Raw genomic sequence first — 26,882 nt, forward strand, 5'->3', positions numbered from 1 at the left:
TGTTTTTCCAAATCTTCCATGTCTTTCTCCATATTGAAGATGCTTGAAGATGCCATTAGATCCTTTTCTCAACTCTCTATAACTTTTGTTCAATCTGCCAACCCTATCTTCAATGTTTTGGAAGCTTACCTTGGAAAACCCTTTGGATAAAGAACCTAATCTCTAATGTTGTCAACTCCTCCATTTTGATGCCATCTGTTTCTCAACTCCTCAATCCTTAGCCATGGATGTATAAATCTACATACAAGGGCTTGCATGAATAGACTTTTGATATGCTGAGACTACGTAGCTTCGGTAAGATAAATGATTGAATGAGAGACTTTGTTCATCTCTCATTCAATCATCTATTTTATCGATAAGACTACAAGCTAATGGTAGACATCATAATTGATTGAACTTGTTATAATCATCTTTATATGCATTTCATGTTTCAAGCATTTCTAATCTATTATCGATCGAGATATGATCGTATTTCTTGTGCAGAGATTTCAGTTATATTTCTTATGCTGTGAATGTGATTGGATCTGTATATCTATTATAGTTGTCATATGACAACACTAATTAGTGTTGTCATATGATAACTATAATAGTTATCTTATAAACTTGCTTTTGCTCTTATCCCAATCCTCTATTTGATTTACATAATCAAATTACACTTACCATGTTTGGTATCGATTTTCATTAATAGCATTAAGAATAAACCGATTGGTTATCAGTTAAAATGATAATTAAATTGCATTGGAAATAAACCAATTTGTTATCGGTTATGATTATGATTGAAACAGCATTAGACATAAACCGATTGAGATCGGTTATTATTCTTTATGTATCGGCATTTATATAAACCGATAGTTATCGGTTTTTTTAATGAAAAGGCACCTCTCTTGGATTGATCAAGACATGTCCGGTCAAGGCATGCCTTGATCTTTCAAGGCTATGCCTATATATTTGCCATGAAGGATGCTGTAGTAAACATTGAAATCAATAAATGTTATCTACAGCAATCTGCAATATAAGAAGGACCAGTCAATACAAACAGTAAAAGATTAAATATATTCCTTAAGCATTGAAGTAATTCAATAGGAAAGAAAAAGAATATCTAAATTCTTACAACTTCAGATTTTGAACATAAATTTGAATTACATCAACATGGTATCAGAGCCAGGTCCAGGCTAGGAGCCCCAAGCGCACGAGAGGTGTGGCTTAAGGGGGGGTGTTGGTGTTGGAAATAAGCCACACCCGGACCGACGATGGACTGGTCCAAGAGGGGCCAGTAGCTCAGTGGTAGAGCACTCCAGCAGCGTATGGAAGGTCCTAGGTTCGAGTCCTAGCTGGTCCATGTCTCAACATGATATCTAGAACTAGAAGCATTTGTAATATGTGGAGAGGAGATTTCCTAAGAAAATTATAGAAACATACCCAAATTTGAATTCTTCTTTCTTAATCATGAATCATAACTTCTTCCTTTATCAACTTCCCTAGGTGTGATAAAAAATAATTCCAAATCTTCCCTGTCTTTCTCCATATTGAAGATTGTTGAAGTTGTCATTAGATTCTTTGCTCAACTCTCTATAACTAATTTTAATTTTTCGAGTTCTATATGTATTTGCACCACTCCCTTGCCCTCCGCCTCTCCCCCCACACCCCACCTCGGCTGCCCTCCCCACCCCACCTCAGCTGCCCTCCCCAAACTTAGACCCCCTGTTCGCCCGTCCCTATCCCCCCGTTCCCACATCAAGAAACTCCATGGAACACTAGATACCCTTGATAAAAAGCAATATGATGATGCATTTTGAGTTTGCATGTGCACCATGTAGTTTGAATACTGACTATTAGCCTATCTCAAACATTGGTAATGAAAGAGATATAACATTTTGATTTATCATTTGACATTTGACATTTGGCAATGAATTATCAATTATCAACATGCTTTGTGCTTAATTTTGTTTATTCTATGCATATGTAAATTTAGTTATTTATCTAGGTTTTTTTGTTTTTTTTTTTGGTAGGAGGTACTCAAGACGTACTAAATCCAGAGTTAAAAGAAGATATCCTGGCTGCACAACAAATATGGGATAATCTTCATATCGAAATTCATAGCAGGAAAAGCAACTTAGCTAACAAATTGGGATAATAATCATACCCAAACTTGTAAAGAACTGGCAATTCGCCTGTGCAACAAATATGGGATAATAGCCCTGGTTTGAATAACAGGATATCTATAGTTGACTTGTGCAAGAGAGCACAAATTTCTGATCAGTCCAGGTAAAATGAGATCTGCATCCCTCAAACCAACATTCTTGCTTACCTTAAGCCAAAATTTATAGTTCGATTCAGCTAACGTGACATGAATCACACGGTGCCTTTTATTTTAAACTCAGCCCACAGACTCAAAATTTTGTATGTACCTTTCAAAAAACACCTCATCCGTGAAGATCATCCCATTAATGATTTGCAATGAAATTGCAGTTGATTACCAAATTGTGTACAAATCATCCTAGTATTAACAAGATCCACGTCAATATAATCCGCTTCAATATGTAATACCCAAAGATTAAGATATTGAGCTGGGACATTATATAAACATGATATAAACTAATATTAAAAGCTAAGGGTGGATTTTTGAATAATATTAATCATGCCAAAGGTGATTCATTCACTTCCTAGATAAAGTTAAAAGGTAAGCTCCCTACTTCCAAGTCACCGGACTCCCCGTATAACCTACCTGGCCATAACTCTCACATAAGAGATCAGCCTACTTCACCACCGGCACCCAATAGTGTGCCTCCTCTCGCAATCTAAATTCTTTGACCGATGCTCTCTCCCTTCTTAGAACCTACTGCTATATGACAAAGTCATTCCTTGGTTTCATCTTGATTTTTTACAGCACAAAATTCCGTAGCTAACCAAGGGTGTACTGAAACAAAGAGAGTTTGTGGAAGCAATCCACAAGACGAATGTGGAGATGGGCGACCCAATTTGGGCAACTAGATCTCCATGGATGGACGGCCCAATTTTGATGGCACATGTGCATCGTTATTTTTTTGATGGTTGTATCGGGCTAAGATCCGAGGATTTGCTTAAAATTTGTTTCAGTTGGTGTGCAAGCCCTAGTAACTGATTGTGGGTATTGTAATGTTCCACTATTGGGTCATCTATTGTAATGTGTGCATTATTGGGCTGGGTGCATGCAATTATAACTGTGATCTAGAAATCATTTGTTAAAGGGCTATATGCTTCCAACCTTTATATGCCAGTATAGCAAGCAAAGCGACTTGGCTTTTTCATTTAACCTCATATCTCCTTCAATTTCTAAAGCCTATGAGCGGACTAAGCCTTGGCAATCTGCTTACACCTTGTGTGTGTCACCAGTTTTTTGGAATCTTGAAATCCAAGGAATTTGTTTCCCATAACTATTACACTAACACAGTTCCTATTCATGTACCAATTAACCTTATCAGTAAATTACTCGAAGTAGCTTTTCAACCTTTACCACCTTGACAGCTTCTAAAGCTCATGAGCAGACCGAGCCTTGCCAATTCACCTACACCATATGCATATGACCAGTCCTATTCTTAATCCCCCGCTCCCTATTCCTGCACCAACCAACATTTTCCAAAGCTTACAAGAAGCAGCCAATAGGACAAATGTATCCCTTGCCAAACGGACAGTAAAAGGAAACATTACAAGATTATTGTATATATACAAAGCGCGCAAATAAATCCAATTTGTGTTTTGAGTGAAACTCTAATTTCTTTTTTTTTCCATTTTACGATGGATTGCTCTCTCATCTAGAGACTTCTAATAGTCGTTAACATTCATCTTGCAACTATTATACATCTTCAAAGAGTTTTTTAATTGACAGGCTTAATTGCACCTAGAAATCATCCGACGAAGCCAAAAGTTGCTAATTCTCAGGCGTGAATTGAAACAAGACACAAATCTCCATGCTTCTGTTCCTCACATATTTACCACCCATCTGCTACAATATTATTAACGCCATCGCACCCCTAATAAATGCACGATTAAGTAAAGCGACAAGCTCTCTTGCTCTCACGTGTTCTCTTGTTCTGATGATGGATCATGATGTTTATCTAAAACATTGCAGCATAAAAATAGGCACGAAAACATTGGCAACATAAAAATAAGCACGAAAACATCCAGAAGAATATATCATTGTAGACTGTAGAAACTTCATGAATTCAACAAAAATTATGTTAGTTTAACTACTATTTCTTTCATGAACCGAAACCTCCTCTGCTGCAAATATCTTCAAAGTTTTTGAGAGAGAGAGATTAAAAATCTTCCTGGTTTCAAAAAACAAATAAATTCCTGAGAAAGATGAACACAGAAACTAAGTTGCACTTCGAAACACAATAGTCTGCAGTCTGAAAATACAAGGCAAATAAAAATAAAAAAGAGATTCAAATTTACCGGTGTGGTAACTAAACGCATTTTGGGCTCTGTATCAGCTAAAAGCTATTTTTTCTTCACAGTGGTTTAATAGAATTGCAATTTCCCAAGAAAGTTGTGTACCTGCATAAGTCAAGGTCGAAAAACTTCTTAAAAGTTCCGCGTTCGATCCTTTAAGCGACCAAAAGCCGAGCAGAATCTATGCTTCAAATTAAATTTTCTAGAAAATGGTTATGTTTCCAAATTCCACCCGTCACCCAATTCGCCTCCTGCAATCTTACAGAACAGGGTTTGCGGGCCCGGAGTATCTTTCCCTCTAATGATGTGCCCCTTACAATGTGACAGGTAGAATTTATGATTTACAATGTTCGATAAAATAAGAAAAAACCTTAGTAAAATTGTTCTGCATAAGACAATGATAACGGGATCCACCGGTATCCCGGTTATAACTGTTGTTTTCATTATGCAGCTCCTTTGAATCAAATCTTCAAATGCCAGGTAAGCAACTGCTTACCGGCATGCTTATGGACACGTGTGAAGGTTGATTTGACAATCAGCTATGGATACGTCTCTCTTTCATCTTATCTTGCGTTTCAATATTTTTTTCTGAAATATTCTTCTCATTGTCTGATATGGTGGATCATACAGTACATAAGATGAATCTCTGATCAACGCGAGGGAATTTTTCCATGATTTTATTATATTATATTCTAATACTTATCATTTGAGGGGAGAGCTAATTAGAGCAGTGAGGCAAGATTCTGTTATCAAAATGAAGTGATTGTGCAGCTCAGCCCTACCTACCAAATTGATATAATATTCTGAAAACTTTCTAGGGAGTCCCATGATACCACGTCGATTTTAATTTTTGGCTTATTTGTTATTAATTAATTAGATGTAAAAGATACTAAAACTATCATAATCATTGTGCAGAATTAATAATCATTGAATGTTGATTAATAGACTTAATTATCATTGAATGTTTATTAATATACTATCACTAATTTGTCATCTAAAGTATTATTATAGGTAATTTTTCGTTGGAATGTTTAAAGTGTCATATGTAAGGCCTCCATTGCACCCAAGCTATATATATGTGAAAGTATTTGATATGGTATTTCGGGGAAAAAATTGAAATAAATAAGAATTAAGGTTGTGGATGAATATAAAGTGGTAGTTTATACGTTTTATGAGTAAGTTGGGACTAAAATCAAAATTAAGTGTTAATATATCAAAATATTTAAGAAGTAATAATGATATTAGACAAGGTTGTATATTTTTTTCTTTGTTTGTACGATATATTAATAAATTAAGAGTAGATGGATAAGGTTAGTACGTAAAGCATTAAATTTGTTAGCTATGTAGTGAAGATAGTCTTATACACAAATGATCACATTCTAATTGTAAAAAAAACTCATGGCTCGAGAGAATGTTCAGTCTTAAAAACTTTTTTGTAAGAAAGTTAGGATGCAAGTGAATATCAAGAAAACCAAATTCATGATCTTGTTAATATGGAGAATAAATAAAAAATTTAAGATAGCCCATTAAAAATAGTGGAAGTATACAAGTACTTAAGACTCAATTTTGACAAGAAGTTCAATTGAGAGACATGAAAGAAAAAGGAAATACAAAGAGTATGAAAGACTCCATACTCACTACAAAATAGATGCAAGAGTACAAAGTTATAAGATTGTAAAACTTGGAGAATCCTATTTAGCTTGCTTATCACACAAGTAATATTTGTGTGAAGTTTGGGATAACAATATGTCAAATCTCAAATGGAAGTAGATAGAAGGAATCATAAAGCATTTAATTATAAGCAACTTCAAAAAAAATTTAAAAATTCAATTCCGTGAAAATTATATCAACTAAAATAAATGCATTTTCAATAGAAGCATTGGCAATGGTTTAAACATTAAGTTATCTAAAAAGGATTCAAAATATAGAGAACCATTATTGGCTCAAAATAGTGATAAAGGAAGAGTTAAGCAAACAGAAGATGTGGATGAAACAAAACAAGTGAATGAGAAAATGGAACATTAATGTGAAAGGCTATCCAAACACTAAAAATGAAATTAAAAGAATGTGAGAAAAATTCAAGACTACCATGAAGACAAAGCAAAATAATCAAAAGAAATTATATTGTATCAAAGAATTTAATTTCACATGGGACCATGATGAAAAAACCTACATAGGTCTAAAAATAAGTGGAAAGTAAAAATACTTATGATTGGATTAAGAATTAGTTCGCATCACTTTAGATTTGAGACTCGCAAATGGAAAATGCCTAAGAAGAAATAAGGTATGAGAATTTGTCTATTTTACAAAAAAGAAATGGTAGAATAAAATGGCATTGTATCATAAAATGCGCATTCTTAAAAAAAATCATCAATATAAAGACAACATAAAAATAAACAACTTCATGGAGGAAACTCCATGACTAAGCATGCTTGAGTTGAAGTAGTATTGGGATATCACTCATCTCAAGAAGTTTTAATGCTTTGTAACACTTGAGCATCACCTAGATGAAATGAGTGCTAATTGAACCATTAGTTCTCATGAGAGATCAATTTGTATGAACCACTACTCATGAAATATGGGTCAATATATATAATTGAGTTCCCACAGATAGATGGATTCGTACATGAACCAATATTCATGAAACATGGGTCAATTTACATAATTGAATCTTGATATTAATATTATACTCCACGCACAACAAAAAATACTTCCTACTTATCAACATAATTTACTTTTGAAAAAATAAACTACACAAAAATTCCACAATCAAAAAATTAAAAATTTCATAAAATTTATTAAATTCTTATATCTTTTAAGTATATTTACTCCATTTTCCGTTATTACCAAATATTAATCTCCTAGCTTTGCTACTCATGTGTTGACTTTGGAAGTGCATCAAGTATCACATACTCAAGGTCAAAATCAAAAGCTTAATCTACACTTGTTTATGCCCTTTCTATGTTACTGAAGCAGTCACCCGCTAGGAGGGACCTCAAAGAGACTAGTCTAGACCGGTCAGCAAGAGTAAACACAACGGAAACACAAGGACATGATGGAGGCAATGCAGAATAGATTGTTTTATTTCATGAAAATTGATTACAACCAACCAGGTTACAAAAACCGGCTCACAGTCCTGCTAAAACATGCTCAAAGTATAGAATAGGTCACAATAGGGACCTTCAATCTTAAGATATATCTTCTACGCTCAGTCTAACTACTTCATTGTTCGATAGTTACATTCTAATACTCAATTACAATAATTTATACGATCCAAGGGGGTCTGGTTGGCCCAAAAAGGGATCAAAACCCGAAGAACAAGACCTAACGTGTAAAACCAACAAGGTTGGCCTCCACTAAGAGATTCCTCCAGAAAATCCAAATGATGAAGTGTAGATCGTGGAAAAAGGTCAGTCACACACCAAGGAACATCGGAATCAACGTTCAGGGCTCTGTAAGCTACAAAAGGGGTCCAGTAGATCAAAAATGCAAATAGGTTCAGGCAACCGGTAATAGGAAATTGTCAACCGATAACAAGAAACTGTCATGGAAACCGATAGCGATAACTTGTTGGGAAAAGATCCAAATGCTTTGCGGTTTGGCAATAAGGAAGATGAACGGGTCTTCAAGTAGAATCCAACTCCATAGGATCCGATGAGCCAAAACCGGGACACACAGAAAGAAATGTTGAAACTGCAAACAGAAAGGAAAATATTTTTGGTTGATGCAAGGTTGCTATGAACCGGGGATGCTCTTGCATCAGACATCCGAGGTTATTGAAAAAGTGAGTCTCTCACTTTGTTGGGGTCAGAGGAAAACCAAGGTGGTCTACCTCTACCTGAGAAATCCAAGATGAATCTTCAACTGGTATGTCCTTCCACTTCACAAGATACTCCTTATACTGACTGTTCGAGTACTTCACCCAATTCTATTGTCCAAAATGTCTTCAATCCGATCTAGTTCTTTCCGAGGCAACTGTTTCTCCAAGTCTGCAATACTGTCCTCACTAAATTCTAGTTCATGATACTCATGAAGATATACAATGTTAAACATAGGCGAAATACTCAGACTATCTGGTAACTCCACTTCATATGCATTCCTAGAACTGAACTTCCTCAAAATCCTGCAAGGTCCAAACTTTTTCATCTGCAATTTGTTATGTTTCAATGGGGAATTTTATTTTCTCAGATATACCATCACTTCATCACCAACTTCAAATTCCTTATGTCTCCTCTTCTCATCTGCCTTCTCCTTATACTTATTGTTCATGTCCTCCAAATGATGCTTAACCTAAATATGCAAGGCTGTCATGTGATCTGCAAAGTCTTCTGCTTCTGAACTTCTCTGGTCTTCACTGCTAATGTCTCTTAATTCTGATATACCTCTAGGATGCACTCCAGTAATGATCTCAAAAGGTGTTCTTTCGATACTCTTGTTTACTAAATTATTGTAGGCAAACCCTGCTTGTGCAAGGATCAAATCCCAACTTCTAGTTTTATCTCCAACTAAACATCTCAACAAATTTTCCAAGCTTCGGTTAACTACTTCTATCTATCCATCAGACTGTGGATGAAAAGTAGAACTGAACTTCAAATTTGTCTTCATCTTCTTCCAAAGTGTTCTCCAAAAATAGCCAACAAACTTAGTGTCTTTGTTTGAAACTATGCTCTAGGTAATCCATTCAATCTCACTACTTCCTTGAAAAATAGATCTACTACATGTAATGCATTTGATGTCTTCTTACAAAGTATGAAATGAGCCATCTTTGAGAATCTATCCATGACCACAAATATAAAATCATTCCCTCTCGGTGTTTTAGGCAATCCAAGTATGAAATCCATGCTTATATCCTCCCAAGGTCTTACCGGTATTGTCAAAGGTTTATACAATCCCACATTCTGATTACTACCCTTTGCAACTTGACAAACTCTACAACTTTGCACATATTTCTTAACATTCTTATGAATCTAGGGCCAAAAGTACTACTCACTCACCAATGCTACTTTTTTTTCAATACCAAAATGTCCAGCTAATCCTCCACTTTGTTTCCCCTTTATCAGATTCTCCCTCATAGAACTCTTAGGTATGCATAGCTGAACTCCTCTAAATAACATCCCATCCTGAATGAAGTAATCCAACCACTTGCTTCTATCTACCATAACCGGTTCTCTACATGCTCTCCAAGGTTCTACAAAATCCGAGTCATCATCATACAAGGTCTTCAATTCCTCAAATCCTAATACTGTCACTCTCATCTCTATCAACAAATTCCTTCTCCTACTCAATGCATCAGCAAATTTGTTAGATTTTCCACTTCTATGCTTCAACACAAAGGTGTAACTCTGCAAAAATTCTACCCATCTCATATGTCTCTGATTCAACTTACTCAGACTACTCAAATACTGCAAGGCTTGATGATATCTATACAATACAAACTCCTTAGGCAACAGGTAATGTCTCCACTTCTTCAAGGCTTGAACTATGGCATAAAACTCTTGATCATACACTGAATAGCTCATCTGAGCATCATTCAATTTCTCACTAAAATAAGCTACTGCTCTCTCTTCCAAACTCAAGACTGCTCCTATTGTTGTTCCACTTGCATCACATTTCACTTGAAATAATTTATTGAAATTCGGTAAAGCTAACACGGGCTGCACACTCACTTTCTGCTTCAACAGTTCAAAAATTTGGTTTCCTCTGGTGGTCCACTTGAATTCCTTCTGATCTCCCCTCATGGTCTCAGTCATAGGGTTACAAACTAAACCAAAATTTCTGATGAACTTCCGGTAAAAACTAGCCAATCCATAAAATGATCTTACCTCTCCAATGATTTATGATGTACGCCACTCAACAATTGTTTTTACTTTCTCAAGGTCCATTTTCAAACCATCCTCAGATATCACAAATCCCAAATAGACTAATTCATCCTTCATGAAAGTACACTTCTTAATATTTATCAGCAACTTTTCTTCTCTCAACCTCTGCAAAACTTGTCTCAAATGCAATAAATGCTCCTTTTTTATCTTACTGAAAATCAGAATGTCATCAAACTTATCCAAGAATTTCTACAATACCTCATTCATCAGCCTCATCAAAGTACTCAGTACATTAGTTAACCCAAAAGGCATCACCAACCATTCATATAGTCCTTCATTTGTTTTGAATGTTGTCTTCCACTCATCTCCTTCTATGATCCTGATCTGATGATATCCACTCTTCAAATCTATCTTTGTAAAGTATTTGGCTCCACTCAAACAGTCCATTATGTCATCCATCTTAGGCAAAGGAAATCGGTATTTCACTGTGATCTTGTTTATTGCTCTGGAATCAGTACACATTCTTCACTCTCCATTCTTCTTAGGTGCAAACACTGTTGGCACTACACAAGGGTTCAGACTTTCCCTGATCAAACATTTCTTCAACATCTCCTGCACTTGTCTATTCAGTTCTTCATTCTTTGTTGATGTCATCCGGTGTGCAACTTTGTTAGGCAAACTAGCTCCAAAAACTAGGTTCATGCAATGACTGATACTTTTCACAGGTGGCAATCCATCAGGTACATTATCTGTAATGATGTCTTCATATTCTGTCAGCAAATCTTTTATCTCTTCCGATTGTTCCTCTTCATGCTCCAGATTCTCAATCTTCTTAGAAATTAAGGCAAAACACACATTCTCATGTCTCAATCCATCCAAGAATTTTCTTCCATCTACCAAACAGATTCTAGCATTCATGTACAAAATTTATTCTTCAAAGGTTCCTCCAAGGGCAACAAGGTTTGCTTCATTCCATTGGCCACAATAGTGTATGTATTCTTCCTCCCATCATGTACTACCTGTCTATCAAACTGCCAAGGTCTACCCAACAAAAGATGACAAATATCCATAGGCATAATATCACACAAGACTTCATCATAATAATTCCCAATTGTTAATTTCATCAAACATTGCTCACTTACTAACAACTTATGTTCATCCTGAATCCATGCTATCTGATAAGGCTTAGGGTGTTTCAATCTTTCCAAATTCAACTTATTCACCATCTCTCCTGAAACAATATTACCTGAAGTACCACTATCAATAAAAGCTTTACAACACTTACCGGATACCTTACATCTGGTCTTGAACAAATTCTTCCTCTACAAGGGCTCTTCATCCTCTCGATATGACACAAAGCTCTCCTCATTATCAATAATTCTCCATCTTCTGGTTTATTGTCTGATCTGGTGGAGTTTTCTTCCACTAGTACTGCTCTTCCAGTATTCTCTATCTTCTTACACTCGAAAGCATGATGTCCTTCTCCTCCACACTTATAGAAAGTTCCTCTGAATGTTCTCTTGTCTTGTCTTCCAAAATTCTCATTCTGGTAGCCATCTGGTTCTCTCCTCCGATATAAATTTCTATCATCCTTTCGGTATGAATTACCTTCTTTGTTCGCTTCCTTGTCCTTGTTCTTATCTATACAGGTTCCTCTACCTCTGGTATATCCTCTTCCTCCTTGAAATCTTCCTCCGGAAAACCTTCCACCTCTACTCATGTCTTTTTTTTAGCTTCTCTTTTGCCTTTAGGGCATATTGGTAAGCCTCTTCAACACTCTCTAATTTGATCAAACTAAGTTCATCTTGTATAGACACCCACAATCCATTCAAATATCTTGCAACTTGTTCAACTTCATCATCAACATGTTTGGATCTGATATTCAACTTGTAAAATGCTTCGGTATATTCCTTCATACTAGATTTCTTCTGTCTCAAATTCTGCAACTTCCGAAACAGATTCACTTGATAATCAGCTGGCATAAATTTTGATTTCAACTTAGCAATCGTTTGATCCCATGTCTTGATCTTCTCTTTACCTCTTCTCTATCTATCAACTTGCAAATGCTCCTACCAAAGAGATGCATGACCTTTCAACTGGGCACATGCATATTTCACCTTCCTTTCTTCTGTATTGTTTTCAAAATCAAAATAATTCTCCATCTCTGAGATCTAATCCATCCATTCATCTGAATCAAACTTTCCATCATATTCTGGTGGGGTAAAATAAGGTTTAGTATTCACTCTACTCAAAACCCTCAAAAACCTTTCCTCATCTGAATCAACGGCCAGTGGGTTTGCTTGTTCTAACGGGGCTTCTTCTCCTTCATCTTCACTTACATCTTCAATGTGTCGGCCTCTTCTTTGGGCTGTCTCCACAAATTCCAATCGGGCAACTATCCCTCGCAATATTTCCATCACAACAGGGTCTGCATTCTCACGTGCTCCACCATTCCTAGTTCCTCTTCGCACCATCGTTTACGCTAGTCCTATGCAGCTGCAGGTCGAATCCACAATCTGCCACCCTACAACAAAAATCTTTGGACATGCAACCTTCGAAACGAAAACACGTTCTAATACCACTTGAAGCAGTCACTAGCTAGGAGGGACCTCAAAGAGATCAGTCCAGATCGGTCAACAATAATAAACACAACGAAAACACAAGGACATGATGGAGGCAATGCAAAACAGATTGTTTTATTTCATGAAAATTGATTACAACCAACGGGTAACAACCGAGTTACAGAAACTGGCTCACATGCCTGCTAAAACATGCTCAAAGTATAGAATAGGTCACAATCGTGACCTTCAATCTTAAGATCTATATTCTACGCTTAGTCTAACTACTTCATTGTTTGATTGTTACATTCTAATGCTCAATTACAATGATTTATACGATCCAAGGGGATCCAGTCGACCCAAAAAGGGATCAAAACCCGAAGAACAAGACCTAACGTGTAAAACCAACAAGGTCAGCCTCCGCCAAGAGATTCCTCCGGAAAATCCAAAGGATGAAGTGTAGATCATGGGAAAAGGTTTGCCACACGCCAAGGAACATTGGAATCAACACTCAGGGCTCTACAAGCTACGAAAGGGGTCTGGTAGATCACAAATGCAAAGAGGTCTAGGCAACTGGTAGTAGGAAGTTGTCAACCGGTAACAAAAAAACTGTCATGGAAACCGATAGCGATAACTTGTCGGAAAAAGATCCAAATGATTTGTGGTTTGGGAATAAGGAAGATGATCAAGTCTTCAAGTAGAATCCAACTCCATAGGATCTGGTGAGCCAAAACCGGTACACATAGAAATAAATGTTGAAACTGCAAATAGAAAGGAAATTATTTTTGGTTGATGCAAGATTGCTATGAACCGGGGATGCTCCTGCATCAGTTACCTTTGCTAACTTGGTAGAATCAACAAAATCACCTTTGTCAATTGTTTTCACTATTGGTTCTAACTATCCAAATGGGTCAACCAGTTAAATAGGATATGTTCTAGCTATCTATGCCTCTACCGATGGATAGGTTGGATCCATTGTTAGCTTCATGTTTAAGATTCATAATAGGAGATCCAACATTGAAAGGAATTTGAAGATAATTTAAGATTGTAATTCTGAATCACAAATCTCATGAACACCATAAAAATTATTCATTCATTCATTTTCTTTGTCGACATCAACCATTGATGCTAAGCCAATTGGACCATCTTTTGTAGAGCCAATTGCTCAATATGTTGAACCTACTCACTATAAAATAGATGCAAGACTACAAAAGTATAAGACTAGAAAACCTAGAGAATCTTATTTAGCTTTCTTATCACACAAGTAGTATTCTATGGTGTGAGTACAACTTGAGTTGGCCTAGTGGTGGAGAACTTGTGCTCTTGGATTAGAGGTCATGAGTTCAAATCCCACAAAGGGGGTAGGGTATGTACACCTTATCAGCTTCGGCCCATTACCTATATAAAAAAAGTATTCTATGATGTGAAGTTTGGCGCAACAATATGTCATATCTAAAATGAAAGTAGATACAAGGAATCCTAAAGCATTTTATCATAAAAGAAATCAGATTTTTACAAGATTAAATCAACTTAAATAAATACTTTTTTGATGGAAGCATTGGCAATGGCTCAAACAATAAGTTATCTAAAAAAGATTCAAAACATATATAACCATCATTGACTCAAAATAGTGATAAAGGAAGAGCTAAACGAAAAAACATGAAGATAATACAAAACGAGTGGATGAGAAAATGAAACATTAATGTGAAAGAGTGTCCAAGCACTAAAAATAAAATTAAAGGTATGTGAGAAAAAAATTCAAGACTACCATGAAGACAAAGAAAAATAGTCAAAAGAAAGTATATTGTATCAAAGAACTCAATCTCACATTGGACCATGATGAAAATACCTACATAGGTACAAAAATAAGTAGAAAGTAAAACTACTTATAATCGGATAAGGAATTAGTTCATATCACCTTAGATGCAAGACTCACAAATGGAAAATACATAAGGAGAAATAATATGTAAGAATTTGTCTATTTTACAAAAAGAAATGGTAGAATAAAATAGCACTACATCATAAAATACACAACCTTTAAATAAAATCCATATCAATATATAGACAACCTAAAAAATAAACAAATTGATGAAGGAAATTCCATGATTAAGTTTCTTGAGTTGAAGTAGTATTGAGATATCACCCATCGCAGGAAGTCTTAACGAACTGTGCCCTATGAACATCGCCTAGATGCAATGAATGCTAAGTGAACCATTAATTCTCATAAAATATGAGTTTATGTGAAACACTACTCATGAAATATGGATCAATGAATTTGACTTATAAACTATATGATTGAATCTTGATATTAATATCATATGTACCCTATCTCACCACAAAAAATACTTCCTATTTATCAACTTAATCTACTTTCAAAAAAAAAAACTGAACAAAAAATCTACAATCAAAAAATTAAAAAATTCATAAAATCTAAGTTAAATAATTCTTATATCTTATAATTATATTTACTCAAATTTCATTTATTACCAAATCTTAATCTCATAAGCTCATAGCTTTGTTACTCATGTGTTGACTTTGGAAGTGTACCAAGGATTGCAAAATCGAGGTCAGAAGAAAAAGCTTAATTTGCACTTGTTTATGCCCTTTCTATGCTACCTTTGCGAATAGGCTAGCCTAGATCCATTGTTAGTTTTCTTTTCAAGATTCATAGCAAAAGATCCAATATCGAAAAGAAATTGAAGATACTTTAAGGTTGTAATTTTTTTATTTCCGATCTCATGTGGACGCCATAAAAAAATATTTATTCATTCATTAAGTGAGATATTAGCATAAGAGATTGCCCAAATAACAATGGGGAAATAAAAAAGTATGTGCAAGAAAAATTCAAAGAAAACATGTGGACATGACTCCTTGGGAGGAAAAAGTAGTACTATATCAAACATTTCAATCCCACACATGACCATACAAAAAAATATAGATCAACTATACAAAGACACTAAATGTAAACACCTTGAGTAATATATTTGAAGATGAAAAGATAACAAGAGTTGCATACTTCTCAAGATACACAGTAGAAGATCCAAGATGCAAATGGAAAAAGGAGGTTTAGCAAGCACAGTGTTTTGGGCTTTGTTGACTACATGTGTCAATGGAGCATTAGCAATGGCTCAAACATTAAGTTATCTAAAATAGATGAACAAAACATATAGAACCATCATTGACTCAAAATAGTGATAAAGGAATCTAGCTAAGCAAAAAGAACACGTGGATAAAATAAAACAAGTGGATGAAAAAATGAAACATTAATGTGAAAGAGTGTCCAAACAATAAAAGAAATTAAAAGTATGTGAAGAAAAAAAATCAAGACTATCATGAAGACAAAGCAAAATAGTCAAAAGAAATTATATTGTATCAAATAACTCAATCTCACATGGGACCATGTTGAAAAATCTACATAGATTCAAAAATAAGTATAATGTGGAAATACTTATAATTGGATTAAGAATTAGTTCACGTCACTTTAGATGTGAGACTCACAAATGGAAAATACCCAAGGAGACATAAGATATGAGAATGTGCATATATTTACAAAAAAGAAATGGTAGAAAAAAATAGCCCTATGTACATCATAAAATGCTAAAGACAACCTAAAAAATAAACAACTTGGAGAAAATTCCATGATTAAGTGCACTTGAGTTGAAGTAGTATTGAGATATCACCCATTCAAGAAGTCTTGATGCTCTACCTTATGAACATCACCTAGATGCAATAAGTGCTAAGTGGACCATTTATTCTCATAAGAGATGAGTCCATGTGAACCACTACTCATAAAATATGAATCAATGAATTTGACTCAAAATCTATATAATTGAATCTTGATATTAATATCATACCCCACACACAACAAAAAGTACTTCCTACTTATCAACTTAATTTACTTTTGAAAAAAATACTAAATAAAGATTCTACAATAAAAAATTTAACATTTTCAAAAACATTATTAAATAATTCAAGTATATCTTATAATTATATTTACTCGATTTTCATTTATTACCAAATCTTAATCTCATAAACTCCTAGCTTTGCTATCATGTGCTAACTTTGGAAGTGTATTAAATGTACTGCAAAATCAAGGTTAGAATCAAAAGCTCAATTTGTGCTTGTTTATGCCCTTCTTATGATACCTTTGTAGATAGGCTAGGTTGGATCCACTCTTAAAAAAAAAAATCAAGATTCATAGCAAAAGATTCAATATTGAAAGGAATTTGAAATTTTAAAATTGTAATTCTTGATTTCCAATCTCATGAACATCATAAAAATATTTATTCATTCATTAAATGGATGAATAAGTGAGATATTAACATAAGAGATTGCCCAAATAACAATGGAGAAATAAAAAAGTATGTGCAAGAAAAATTCAAAGGAAAGATGTGGACAAGACAATTTGGGAGGAAAAAGGAATACTATATATTGATCAAACATTTCAATCCCACACATGACCATGTGCAAAATAAGTACATGTAGGAAACTTGGAAATAACATGGAAAGCAAAAAAGTTAATTGATCAGATAAGAACCAACTCACATCAACTTAGATGTGAAACTAGAAGATGGATGATACCTAAAGAGTAGTGGGCAAATAGAAGATGCAAATATTTCACTCAAAGAGTAGTGGAGACGGAATGGCATTACATCATGGAGTGTCCAGCCTACCAGGATATTCGGATCAACTATACTAAAACACTAAATATAAATACCTTGACTAATCTATTTGAAGATAAAAAGATAAAAAGATAAAAAAAATTGTACTTCCTAATCAAGATACACAATAGAAAATCCAAAAGAAAAGAAGTTTAACATAAGAATGTTTTAGGCTTTTGTATGCTCTTTTTTTTTTCAACTACTCACCGCTTCATGAACCTAAACTATTTGATACTGACCCAACTGCACCGTCTCTTGCAGAACCAATTGCTCAATATGCTGAACCAACTGAACATATTTCTTCTTTCATTCTATTAACTCATCATTTTCACGTTATATGGAAGTGAGCGATTCTCAATAAGACAATTTATCAATTCTTGACAAAAAAAAAATATCTAGTAGCACAACTTTAACCTACAATTAAAAAAGCCTCTTTCAAAAGAGAATAAAATAATATATGTTCGCTGTTCAATAATTCGTTGAGATAAACCCCAGGAAAAAAAAGAGAGAAAAAAAAAGTTGGATTTCTTACCTGAAACTGTCGAAGTGAAAAGCTTTCTGAAGGTGTGGAGTTCGATCCTTCACGCGCACAAAGCTGCAGCTGCAATAATGCATGCATCGTTGTTCAACCTTTGAACAAATTTTCCCGACCTGTCAACACCAGTGCCATTCCGACACTTTTTGCAACATGGTTTGCGGGCCCAGACATGTAATAAATCTTGTCTGTAAGACGTGATGTGTTGAATTATTCAATACACCTTTTGCTTGTGACAGGACAAAGATAAGGGAAGTCCTCGGCATCCCGATTACAGCTGTCATTTCACGGTGCAGAAACTAAGGTTATCAGACCACACAAGCAACTACTTGCAAAAGGAACGTGGATAACATGTTTAATTAACATATTACATTAAATATTGAGAGTTCATCAACAAAACAAGGCATTTAGATTTTTCCATTTATAAGGTGATACAATGTCATTGAACACTAAGCATGTCCTCATGTAGTGACATTTGTTTCTATCACACTTTTATTGCAAAATTTCTATTTTTTAAAGTATTGTCTTAAATATCTAATTTTTAACTAATCTATTATCATTTTTGCTTTCTACTTATTGTCCATTCTTATGTAATTTTTTGCATCATCATCTCAATTAGAGTTAAATTATTTAATATTGTAGACTTTATTGCACAATTTGCTTTGTTCACGTTGTAATTCTATTTTTTTGCACAATTTGCTTTGTTCACGTAGTAATTCTAATTTTTTCTTTGCATACTTTTTTATTTCCTCATTAGTGTTTGGGCACTCCCACATATTAATGTCACATTCATTCAATCACTTCATCCATGTTTTCTTCTTTTTACTTAGCTCTTCCTTAATAGCTAGCCTAGGCTAACAATGATTCTTAATATTTTGAACATTTTGTAAAGTGGCTTAACACTTAGACATTCATCAATACTTTCAAAGGAAAAGCGCATGCTTTAGCTAATAAATCTCATATGAAACAAAAGTTTTAGTTTTGAAGCTACTTATGATTAAGTGTCGATGGATTCCTTCCACTTTTCTCAATTTCTAAGCTAACATGTTGTTGCCCCAAATTTAACACTCATAAAGAATCACTAAAGTGACAAGTAAACCAAAATTATTATCTTGATTTTCCAATCTCATAATTTTGTATCGCTACCAAAGCTTAATATCCCCATTGTATTCAATTTGTTTGGCCTACTTTCCAATTGAGCTTCTCATGAAAAACGAGCTTAAGGTAATTGTAATCTTTCCTTGTTTCTAATTATTTTACTTTGAAAAGGAGTTTAAAGTGTTTCTTTTTCCTTTCTATAAAATAATCATTACTTTAGTTTTGCCTGTGCTCATTTGCATCCTAACTTGTTGATAAAATAGCTATAAAACCTTCAAGTGCTCTCTCAAACAATAAATTGTTTTTACAATTAGGATGAGATCCTTAGGATATAAGACTAACTTTACTATGTATCTAGTAAGCACATTAATCTTAATTATCCACTCATCTAACTTATCAATGTATAACCTAACAAAGTTGGGGAGAACGAGCAACTATGTTGATGCCAATATCATTACTAAAACTTTGACACATTCCATGACTTCTTCTAATTTTAGCCTTCACTTGTTCGTAAAGTGTATGAACCACTACTCTAAATTGATTTGGAACTCTAACTTCCTCCAATAAATTTCATAGTTTGTTTCTTAGCATCATGTCAAAATCTTTTTTTAAATCAACAACCAAACAAAAAATATCTTATCTTGTAGATGCCCCATATCTTTTCAATCAAGTACATAAGGTCAACACGATGATCATTAGATGAGGGGTTTGATCTAAAGATTGTCTACCCTATCATTTTCCCTATAATTTTTTCACCCAACTACTAAGTTTGTGCTAAACCATGCTTGAACAGTTTCAAAAAGAGATTAAATTAATCATAATAGTGTGATAATTTAAAAAATTAGTGATATTTGTATTTTTATAGAGGTATAATAACACTATTCATCTATTCCTTTAAAAATCCCTCTTAAGTGACATTATTGACTTAAATGCATTTGATGTGATATGTGAGGTTCTCTATACCTCATTTTAAATATTTTACTTTTGACCCAACTGTATCTTGTTCTTTTCCCTTACAAGAATATTATTGTTTGATTAATATTTTCAAAAGTGCTAAATTTAGTGGTTTTATTGATTATTGGGAGGTTGGTTTGTCTCAAACACACTCACGGAGCATCTTTGCATATTCTAGTCATTACAATAAATTGGGCATGCTCATAAAGTAACTTTGCATATTGAAATTATGATTATTTCTTAGTACAAGGGAATAATGTAGACTAAACTAATTTCAGATAAATGCATCAATAAATATAGTGAAATAAATAAATATATTTAGTTTTAGAATCGATGTAGAATATTTTGTAGATGGATATTGATTAATAATTTATCTTTGTGTTTAAAAGTACTTAATTTTATATTAAGATATCAATTGAAAAAATCATTGCCTAACTCTCTAGGTAATCTAAATGACTATGAAAATGAACTTAGATGTTGCAAAGTTGAACATTGTCTAAGGGAATCAAATTGTTGCTATGAATTTATCCTTGTTGATTACAAACTTTCTACTCCTCGTTATTTAGAAAATGTATTTGAAGATGGATATAGTGTTGGAAAATACCTTCAAGAGCTTGCTAAGCAAGGATTTCCTCCTTGTGGCATGTCCCTAGATTTGAATCAATAGTTTGAACAAGATTAAAAAGAACCAACAATAATTTTTTTAAATATATATATCTTTCTCTCTATCAGTGCAACTAGAATAGTTAATGCAAAAATAAATTATTATTTATCTTTTATACAAAATACATCCAATGCATTATTATTTTTAGATCATTTGTCAACTCAATTAATGACATAAACACTATTATGTATGTCATAAGAAAATTATAATTATGTTGTTCCCTTGAATGACATTGTTTATATCATTCAAATCTATACAACTAAATATACAATCTTTTAAAAAATCTTTAATTGATATGTAACAAAAACATACCTACCTATTTTATGTATTGTCTATTGAGCAACAATTTTTATTTTTTTTAATTGAAGAAAGCAATAAGAAGAATATAGATTACAAGGGCCCATCCAAACTAAAATAATAACAACTGAAAATAGTTGCAAACATCTTATAACAAACAACTACAACAACTATAGAGACAATAAAAATAGAGCAACTCCATCATAGAAGGAAGGTGATGCAACAATGTCTTTTCTATTGTTGCATAATTCTCTTTAATTGTTGTTGCATAATAGACTACATAGGAGTTAGCTATTGCATAGTAGTCAATTTAGGAGTTAAGTTAGGTGATGATTGCATTGTAGTCCATATAGGAGGTAATTTAGGAGTTAATTCTTCAGTTTATCGGTTTTAACTCGTTGCTTGGCAATCTAGGTAGGAAGGCTTTTAGGCTTTGGTTACTGAATAAAAAGGGATTGTTGTTAATTTAGCAACCAGTTTCTAGAAGATGTGATTTTATGAGTTTAGAGATGATTACAAAACAGAGTTTGCAGGGTATTACAACCCAATATTATTGTTAATTTACATCCCTATTATGTTGTTTTCCTCTATTATACATAGAGCAAAGTTTGTTTATTTGTAGGATCTACATCAGAAGGACATGCACATAAGCACTACAACAAACCAAACATTCTTCATCAAAGCCAAGTTTGAAAACTATCATAGCTATTCTTTGTTGTCTTGTTGAGTCATCAATCTGAATTGAAACCAGATGATCCAGTCTTCCATAACATGAAGCCGCATAGAAGAAAGGATAGTGAAAGTTTGAGATTGAGCAACTGTCATATTGGTTTTGAACCCTATTTTTCAATATCCTAAAGAAGAATGTTCTCTTTTTTCTCCTCAAGAGAGATGTAGAGTCTTGTTACCAATGGGAAGTTTAATATGGAGAACTTTCCATGCAAGGAGTCCAATCTAGCAAAGCGTTCATTGTATTTAATTCCTTAAATTTATAGCATCTCTATTAAAAAATTGACTCACATGAACATATTAAATACTTTATAATAAATTGAATTGTTGACTAAAAAATAAGTCTTTCTCCTTAAATGCCAACATTGACATGATGTGATGGTTAAGTTGTGATGTTGTTATTCTTGCCATCAACGTTCAACCTCGATTAAAGTGTTGTTATTGAATGTTTAAGTGAAAATGAGGTACCCCATTTATGATCTCACTGATTCATAGCTCTCATTAGCAACTCTACCTTATATATAACAAAAACGTGATGCAATGCTTCTCTTGTTATTTATCAGCAATAGAATTTTTTAATGTTAAAAAAATAAAATCAACCCTCGGGAAAAAGAGAAAAGTGTCCACAAAACTGATCCTATGCTAAATATGCTAAAACATTAGCATACCTCAAACCGGAAAATTGAAAAACGGTCAACCGTAGTTAGTAAAGCACCTCAGTTCAAGTGTGTTTTAATCCACAAGCTTAAAGGGAATGAAGCCGATTTCACTTGGTTTAACTTTATCTTTAAAAGGTGCAAATATTTTCTCTCATATATATCTGCAACTGCCATTCTAATGACGAGAGAATGGTAGATGGATATGTATCCATTTCAAATAATGGAGTTTGTCCCAATCTCTTTTCTCAGATATAACACAAACCAGAGATCTCCCACTGCTAGCACGGATTCTAAGGACGATACACCAATAGTACGACAAGATATCCCTGCCATCGCATTGATAATGATTCAAAAGGAATTTCATGCGAAAAATATCTGTACCTGGTTCGATTTAGATTTAATTAGAGTACCACGATTATCCATGGTGTCGATTAAAATTCTATAAAGTTTACAAGGGTTGTCTTGGCTTTTTAAAAGTTTACATATAGTTTCACTTTTTTGGACATTTAGCTGTATTTTAATGGCATTTAATTTTTATTTTTTATTTTCAATTGTATTTGGGATTGGAGAGAGTAATGGCATGATGCATGAACAAATTTTAAAAGTTTATTCTATAAAGAATTTTGTAAGTGGTTAGAGTAATCTATCTTTATTGACTATTTTGTAGGATGTGTTTCATTTGAAAGCATGTTACATTGTTGGGTGAGTACCATTACTTGGGTTTCTAATGGGATTAAATTAGACGCTGTCGAGAATTCAGTCAAATTTTGTAAAAGCTAATCTTGCAAATTCAATCCGTCAACATTACCTTTGTATTGTTCACTACTTGTTCTCCCAAGACTAGAGATTTTGTTGCATTCAATGACTATATGTGTAAGGTTCTTATGTGGGTTGAATTTCTTGGCTTGTCTTTGCCTTGCTTGTCATTTTTAAATTGTATGGTCTCCTCCCTTGGGAGAGGTGTCTATGCTGAAACAAATAGGTTTTAATTAGCTTAACCACGTTGCAAAGTTTGCATTGAAATATGCATCTCCCAATACTTAGAAAAAAACTATTAATATATAGATTGGTAACATTTGTCATGTGTAACCTATTATGTATAACTATCTTATCAATACTTGTTTTGAGTGTCAACGCTTCAAACATAAAATCAAAGATTGGTCTCTCATCACCCACAAGTTAAAACTAGCCTCAAAATTAGCAAGTGAAACAATTAAGAATAAGGGTGGATGGACTAATGTAAGCAATCATAAAAGTGGTCAAAATAGGCCTAATAATGGCTCTTAATTCAATTAGAAATAACAATGATATGACTTCCAAACATTTGACTCTATCGTTCCTTCTCAACCTAATAATAGTGAAAAAAACAAGTAGGTGTTGGAATGTAAACAAGTGATGTTTGTTTGTCTCACAAACCTTCCAAAGAGGTTAGTGAGCCCAATTATTCTAGAAGTCCAAGAAATCCACCCAACATTGTGTAAAGGATGTGGCTCCAAATTCTATACATGTTGAATGTGAGAAGTCATGGATTCGTGATTGAGAAGAGACATGTTGAGAAAAAATTAACTCTTTAAGAATTTGTTAGTAGATCTACCATTCAATAGAAAATTGTATCAAAAAATGATAAGACAAGGTAATATCCACTAATGGTTTGAGAAGAAAAGATTAAAAATTAGCAAATGTAAAAAATGTTTAAGCTAAAATCATAGATTGATTGATCCACTTTAAGACCTTGTCAATTATAGCTCACAAATTTCTCCAAATGTACCATGCCATATGCTCGTGGTAGTGACCAACATTAGGGTCAAAAAGCCCAATTTATTGTGCATAAAAAACCAAGCCTCTCTAATCTAGTTATCTAGCACATTGGCAAAGCTTCACATTTATAATGTGACATCTCAATAATGTTAAAATTCTCACACAAGACCCACTTCGTAGTTGGAATTGAATAAAAAATACAGTGCTAGAAATAAGATCTCTCAGTAGCATCATTGGAAGCATAAACATTGATCATCCCAAAGAAAAGATTATTAACATTGAAAAGAGCCCACACTACCTAGTTAGTGGGGTCAAATCCATAATCAAATAAGAGGTACGACCACATGGGCAAGAGAAAGGTAGAAACTCTACCATGATGAGCCTTGTGGTTAGTTTAGAGAAAAATAGACGACCAAACAAATCAATGTGGTGCAGAGAAAAAAACTTGACAGTTTAAGTTATTGAAGGAAAAGAATTTCTAAATCTAAACATTGAAAATGAACATCATGATAATATTACTTTTTAGGGAGTTCAATGAGACCAATCACATTCCAAGAAATACAATTCATTTAACAATCATCAAGAGGTATTTCCTTATTTTCTAGCCCCTCGAGGGTGAAATAACTATTATAAAACATTATATCAGGCACGTCAAAGCTCCTAATTTTGATTCTAAGCTACACTAGATGCATTTTTCATGGCACAAACTCACCGTCTTTCAAATCTGTATGTTGGCATTTGTATGAATATTGCATTAATGATATGTTATGTTGTCATTGATGTAAATTGAACCGGTAATGATATTGTTGATATTGTTGTTAATGTTGATATTGTCTTGAAACCGGTAGGAACAACTTTGTAAAGGATATTGTAAACTGGTATGTAAGTTTGTGAGTTGAACAGGTAAACCGGTGTATAAGGTTAAACCCTTTCTATGTTATGTAACCGGTAAACCCTATCAGTTGTTTTTGCTAAGCCCTAACGAATTAAGGTTGTTGAATTGGTCATGTTGGTTTACGATTTGAGCGGTAATGAAGGTGACATGTAAGGTCATTGTATGAAGACAAGTTCAAAGTGTATTGGTGTGATTATTTGTCTAGGGAAGGATCAAAGTGTATTGCATATAATGCAAAGCGCGTGATGAGTTACTAAGCTCGATGAAGCGGTAATCAAGGAGCAGTTGAGGTTTTCTTTATTGATGTGATGAGATTGCTATGTAATCCTACGGTCATACTTGTACCGACTTGTTTGTAATCTCGATGATGAGAGGATTAGATTTTTGTTGTATTACCGACCTAATTGATTTGTATTTAAGGTCGATGAAGTTGTTTTGTTTTGGTGTTGGCAAGAGTTGGCAGAAATCAGTTGAGTGTGTGGTTGCCTGATCGGAGAATGAGTCTGTAGTTTGAGTAAAGGCAGATAAAAGCTTAAATGGATCTAATCAAGCAAATGTAATGCTATTTAGATAGATCAAGAAACTCCTATTGTTTTCTGACAATTACAGGAGAATTGAAATCCCCTGACCGGGTAAGCTCTAACAATCTTGGTTACTTATTAAATCCTCTAACAAGGTGGTCCATTAGATTGGATTCTCAAATCCTCTACTGAGGTTACTCCTTATAGGGTATTTGCTTCTAACAAGGCATTTGTAGTCAATCCCTTAACCGGGTGATTCCTAACAGGATCAGTTCTTAACAGGACTTTTGTAAAAGCTTTAACAGGCTAGGCTCCTAACAGGGCGAACTTCAGAAGAGTTCAAATATTTTCTTATGTGTCCCATCTCACCGTGGTTTTTACCTATTTGGGTTTTCCACATATAAATACTTGTGTCATGTGGTGAATGTTTTGTGGTTATGATCTTATTGTTGATTTGATTATCTACTTGACTATTTCTGATAAAGTATGATAACCAGAAGTGTTGAAAATGAAGCATTTGGATGTTTACAAGTTGAATGTTGTTTACTGTTAAGTTGCTATAACAGTCAACCGGTATTCTTATGAGTATTGATCTTGACAGTGGTATTTCATTGATAAGTTTACTTTGTGTGATTGAGTTTGAGTTTGGGAAGTTTGTATCAGTTTTTCTATTTACTGATTCACCCCCCCTCTCAGTATTCTACCGAATACTTATTCTTTCATCATGCCATCATTGTAGACAGGCTTTGGGATCTCCTTTAACCCACAAAAGGCGAAGAAGAATGCTAGACATTACCTAAAGTTGTTGCAAAGAAATCGATGCCCATTGACTTGTTAAAGCTATCACCACACTTGACACACTTGTGTTTGTGATATTTGAAACATATGGAGCCAAAAACCCCTAACATGTGGATTTAGAAGGGGATTTGGAAGATCTAGGGTTCTTATCTTTGTGATTAACTAATGTAGAAAAACCTTCTTCTTTTATGGGAGGTGGCAACCCTTAAGAGGACTAAGTAGAGGGTTTAGGGCATTGGAAGGCCAAATAATAATCCTTAATCTTGTGTTTTGAGACTTAACATTAATAGTAGGTATTAGAGAGATTCATATATTGGACACACTAAGAGTAATGAATTTGACCAATTTGAATATCCATTGACTCTTTGAGGTCTTTATGTAATGCCTACCTATCCCTAACTCGTATTTTATGATGTGTTGGCATTAAACATATGGTTGAGATGCTAGGTGTATGTTGTGATGTAAGATGATCACATTTTGATGTTGATGTTAGAGGTGATTCATG

General features: G+C 34.0%; 1 protein-coding gene across 9 annotated transcripts in view; it reads right to left on the reverse strand.

Moving 5' to 3' along the window:
* LOC131048348 (SPX domain-containing membrane protein OsI_21475) overlaps positions 1 to 18,105 on the reverse strand; it is a 275,121-nt gene extending 257,016 nt beyond the window's left edge. For 2 of the 9 annotated variants that reach the window (XR_009106396.2, XM_057982275.2), the window contains exon 1: positions 4,537 to 4,795. Coding sequence is in view for 3 of the 9 variants with exons in the window: in XM_057982273.2 (XP_057838256.2) it covers positions 18,002 to 18,088 (87 nt within the window). In the remaining 6 variants the exon portion in view is untranslated. Of the gene's footprint in view, positions 1 to 4,434; positions 4,796 to 17,676; positions 17,700 to 18,001 lie in introns of those variants that run through there. The other 7 variants (XM_057982276.2, XM_057982269.2, XM_057982273.2 and 4 more) reach the window with 6 other exon arrangements.
* Between the last annotated feature and the right edge of the window lie 8,777 nt (positions 18,106 to 26,882).

This window comes from Cryptomeria japonica, chromosome 8 (genome assembly GCF_030272615.1).
Source record: "Cryptomeria japonica chromosome 8, Sugi_1.0, whole genome shotgun sequence".
Lineage (NCBI taxonomy): Eukaryota > Viridiplantae > Streptophyta > Pinopsida > Cupressales > Cupressaceae > Cryptomeria > Cryptomeria japonica.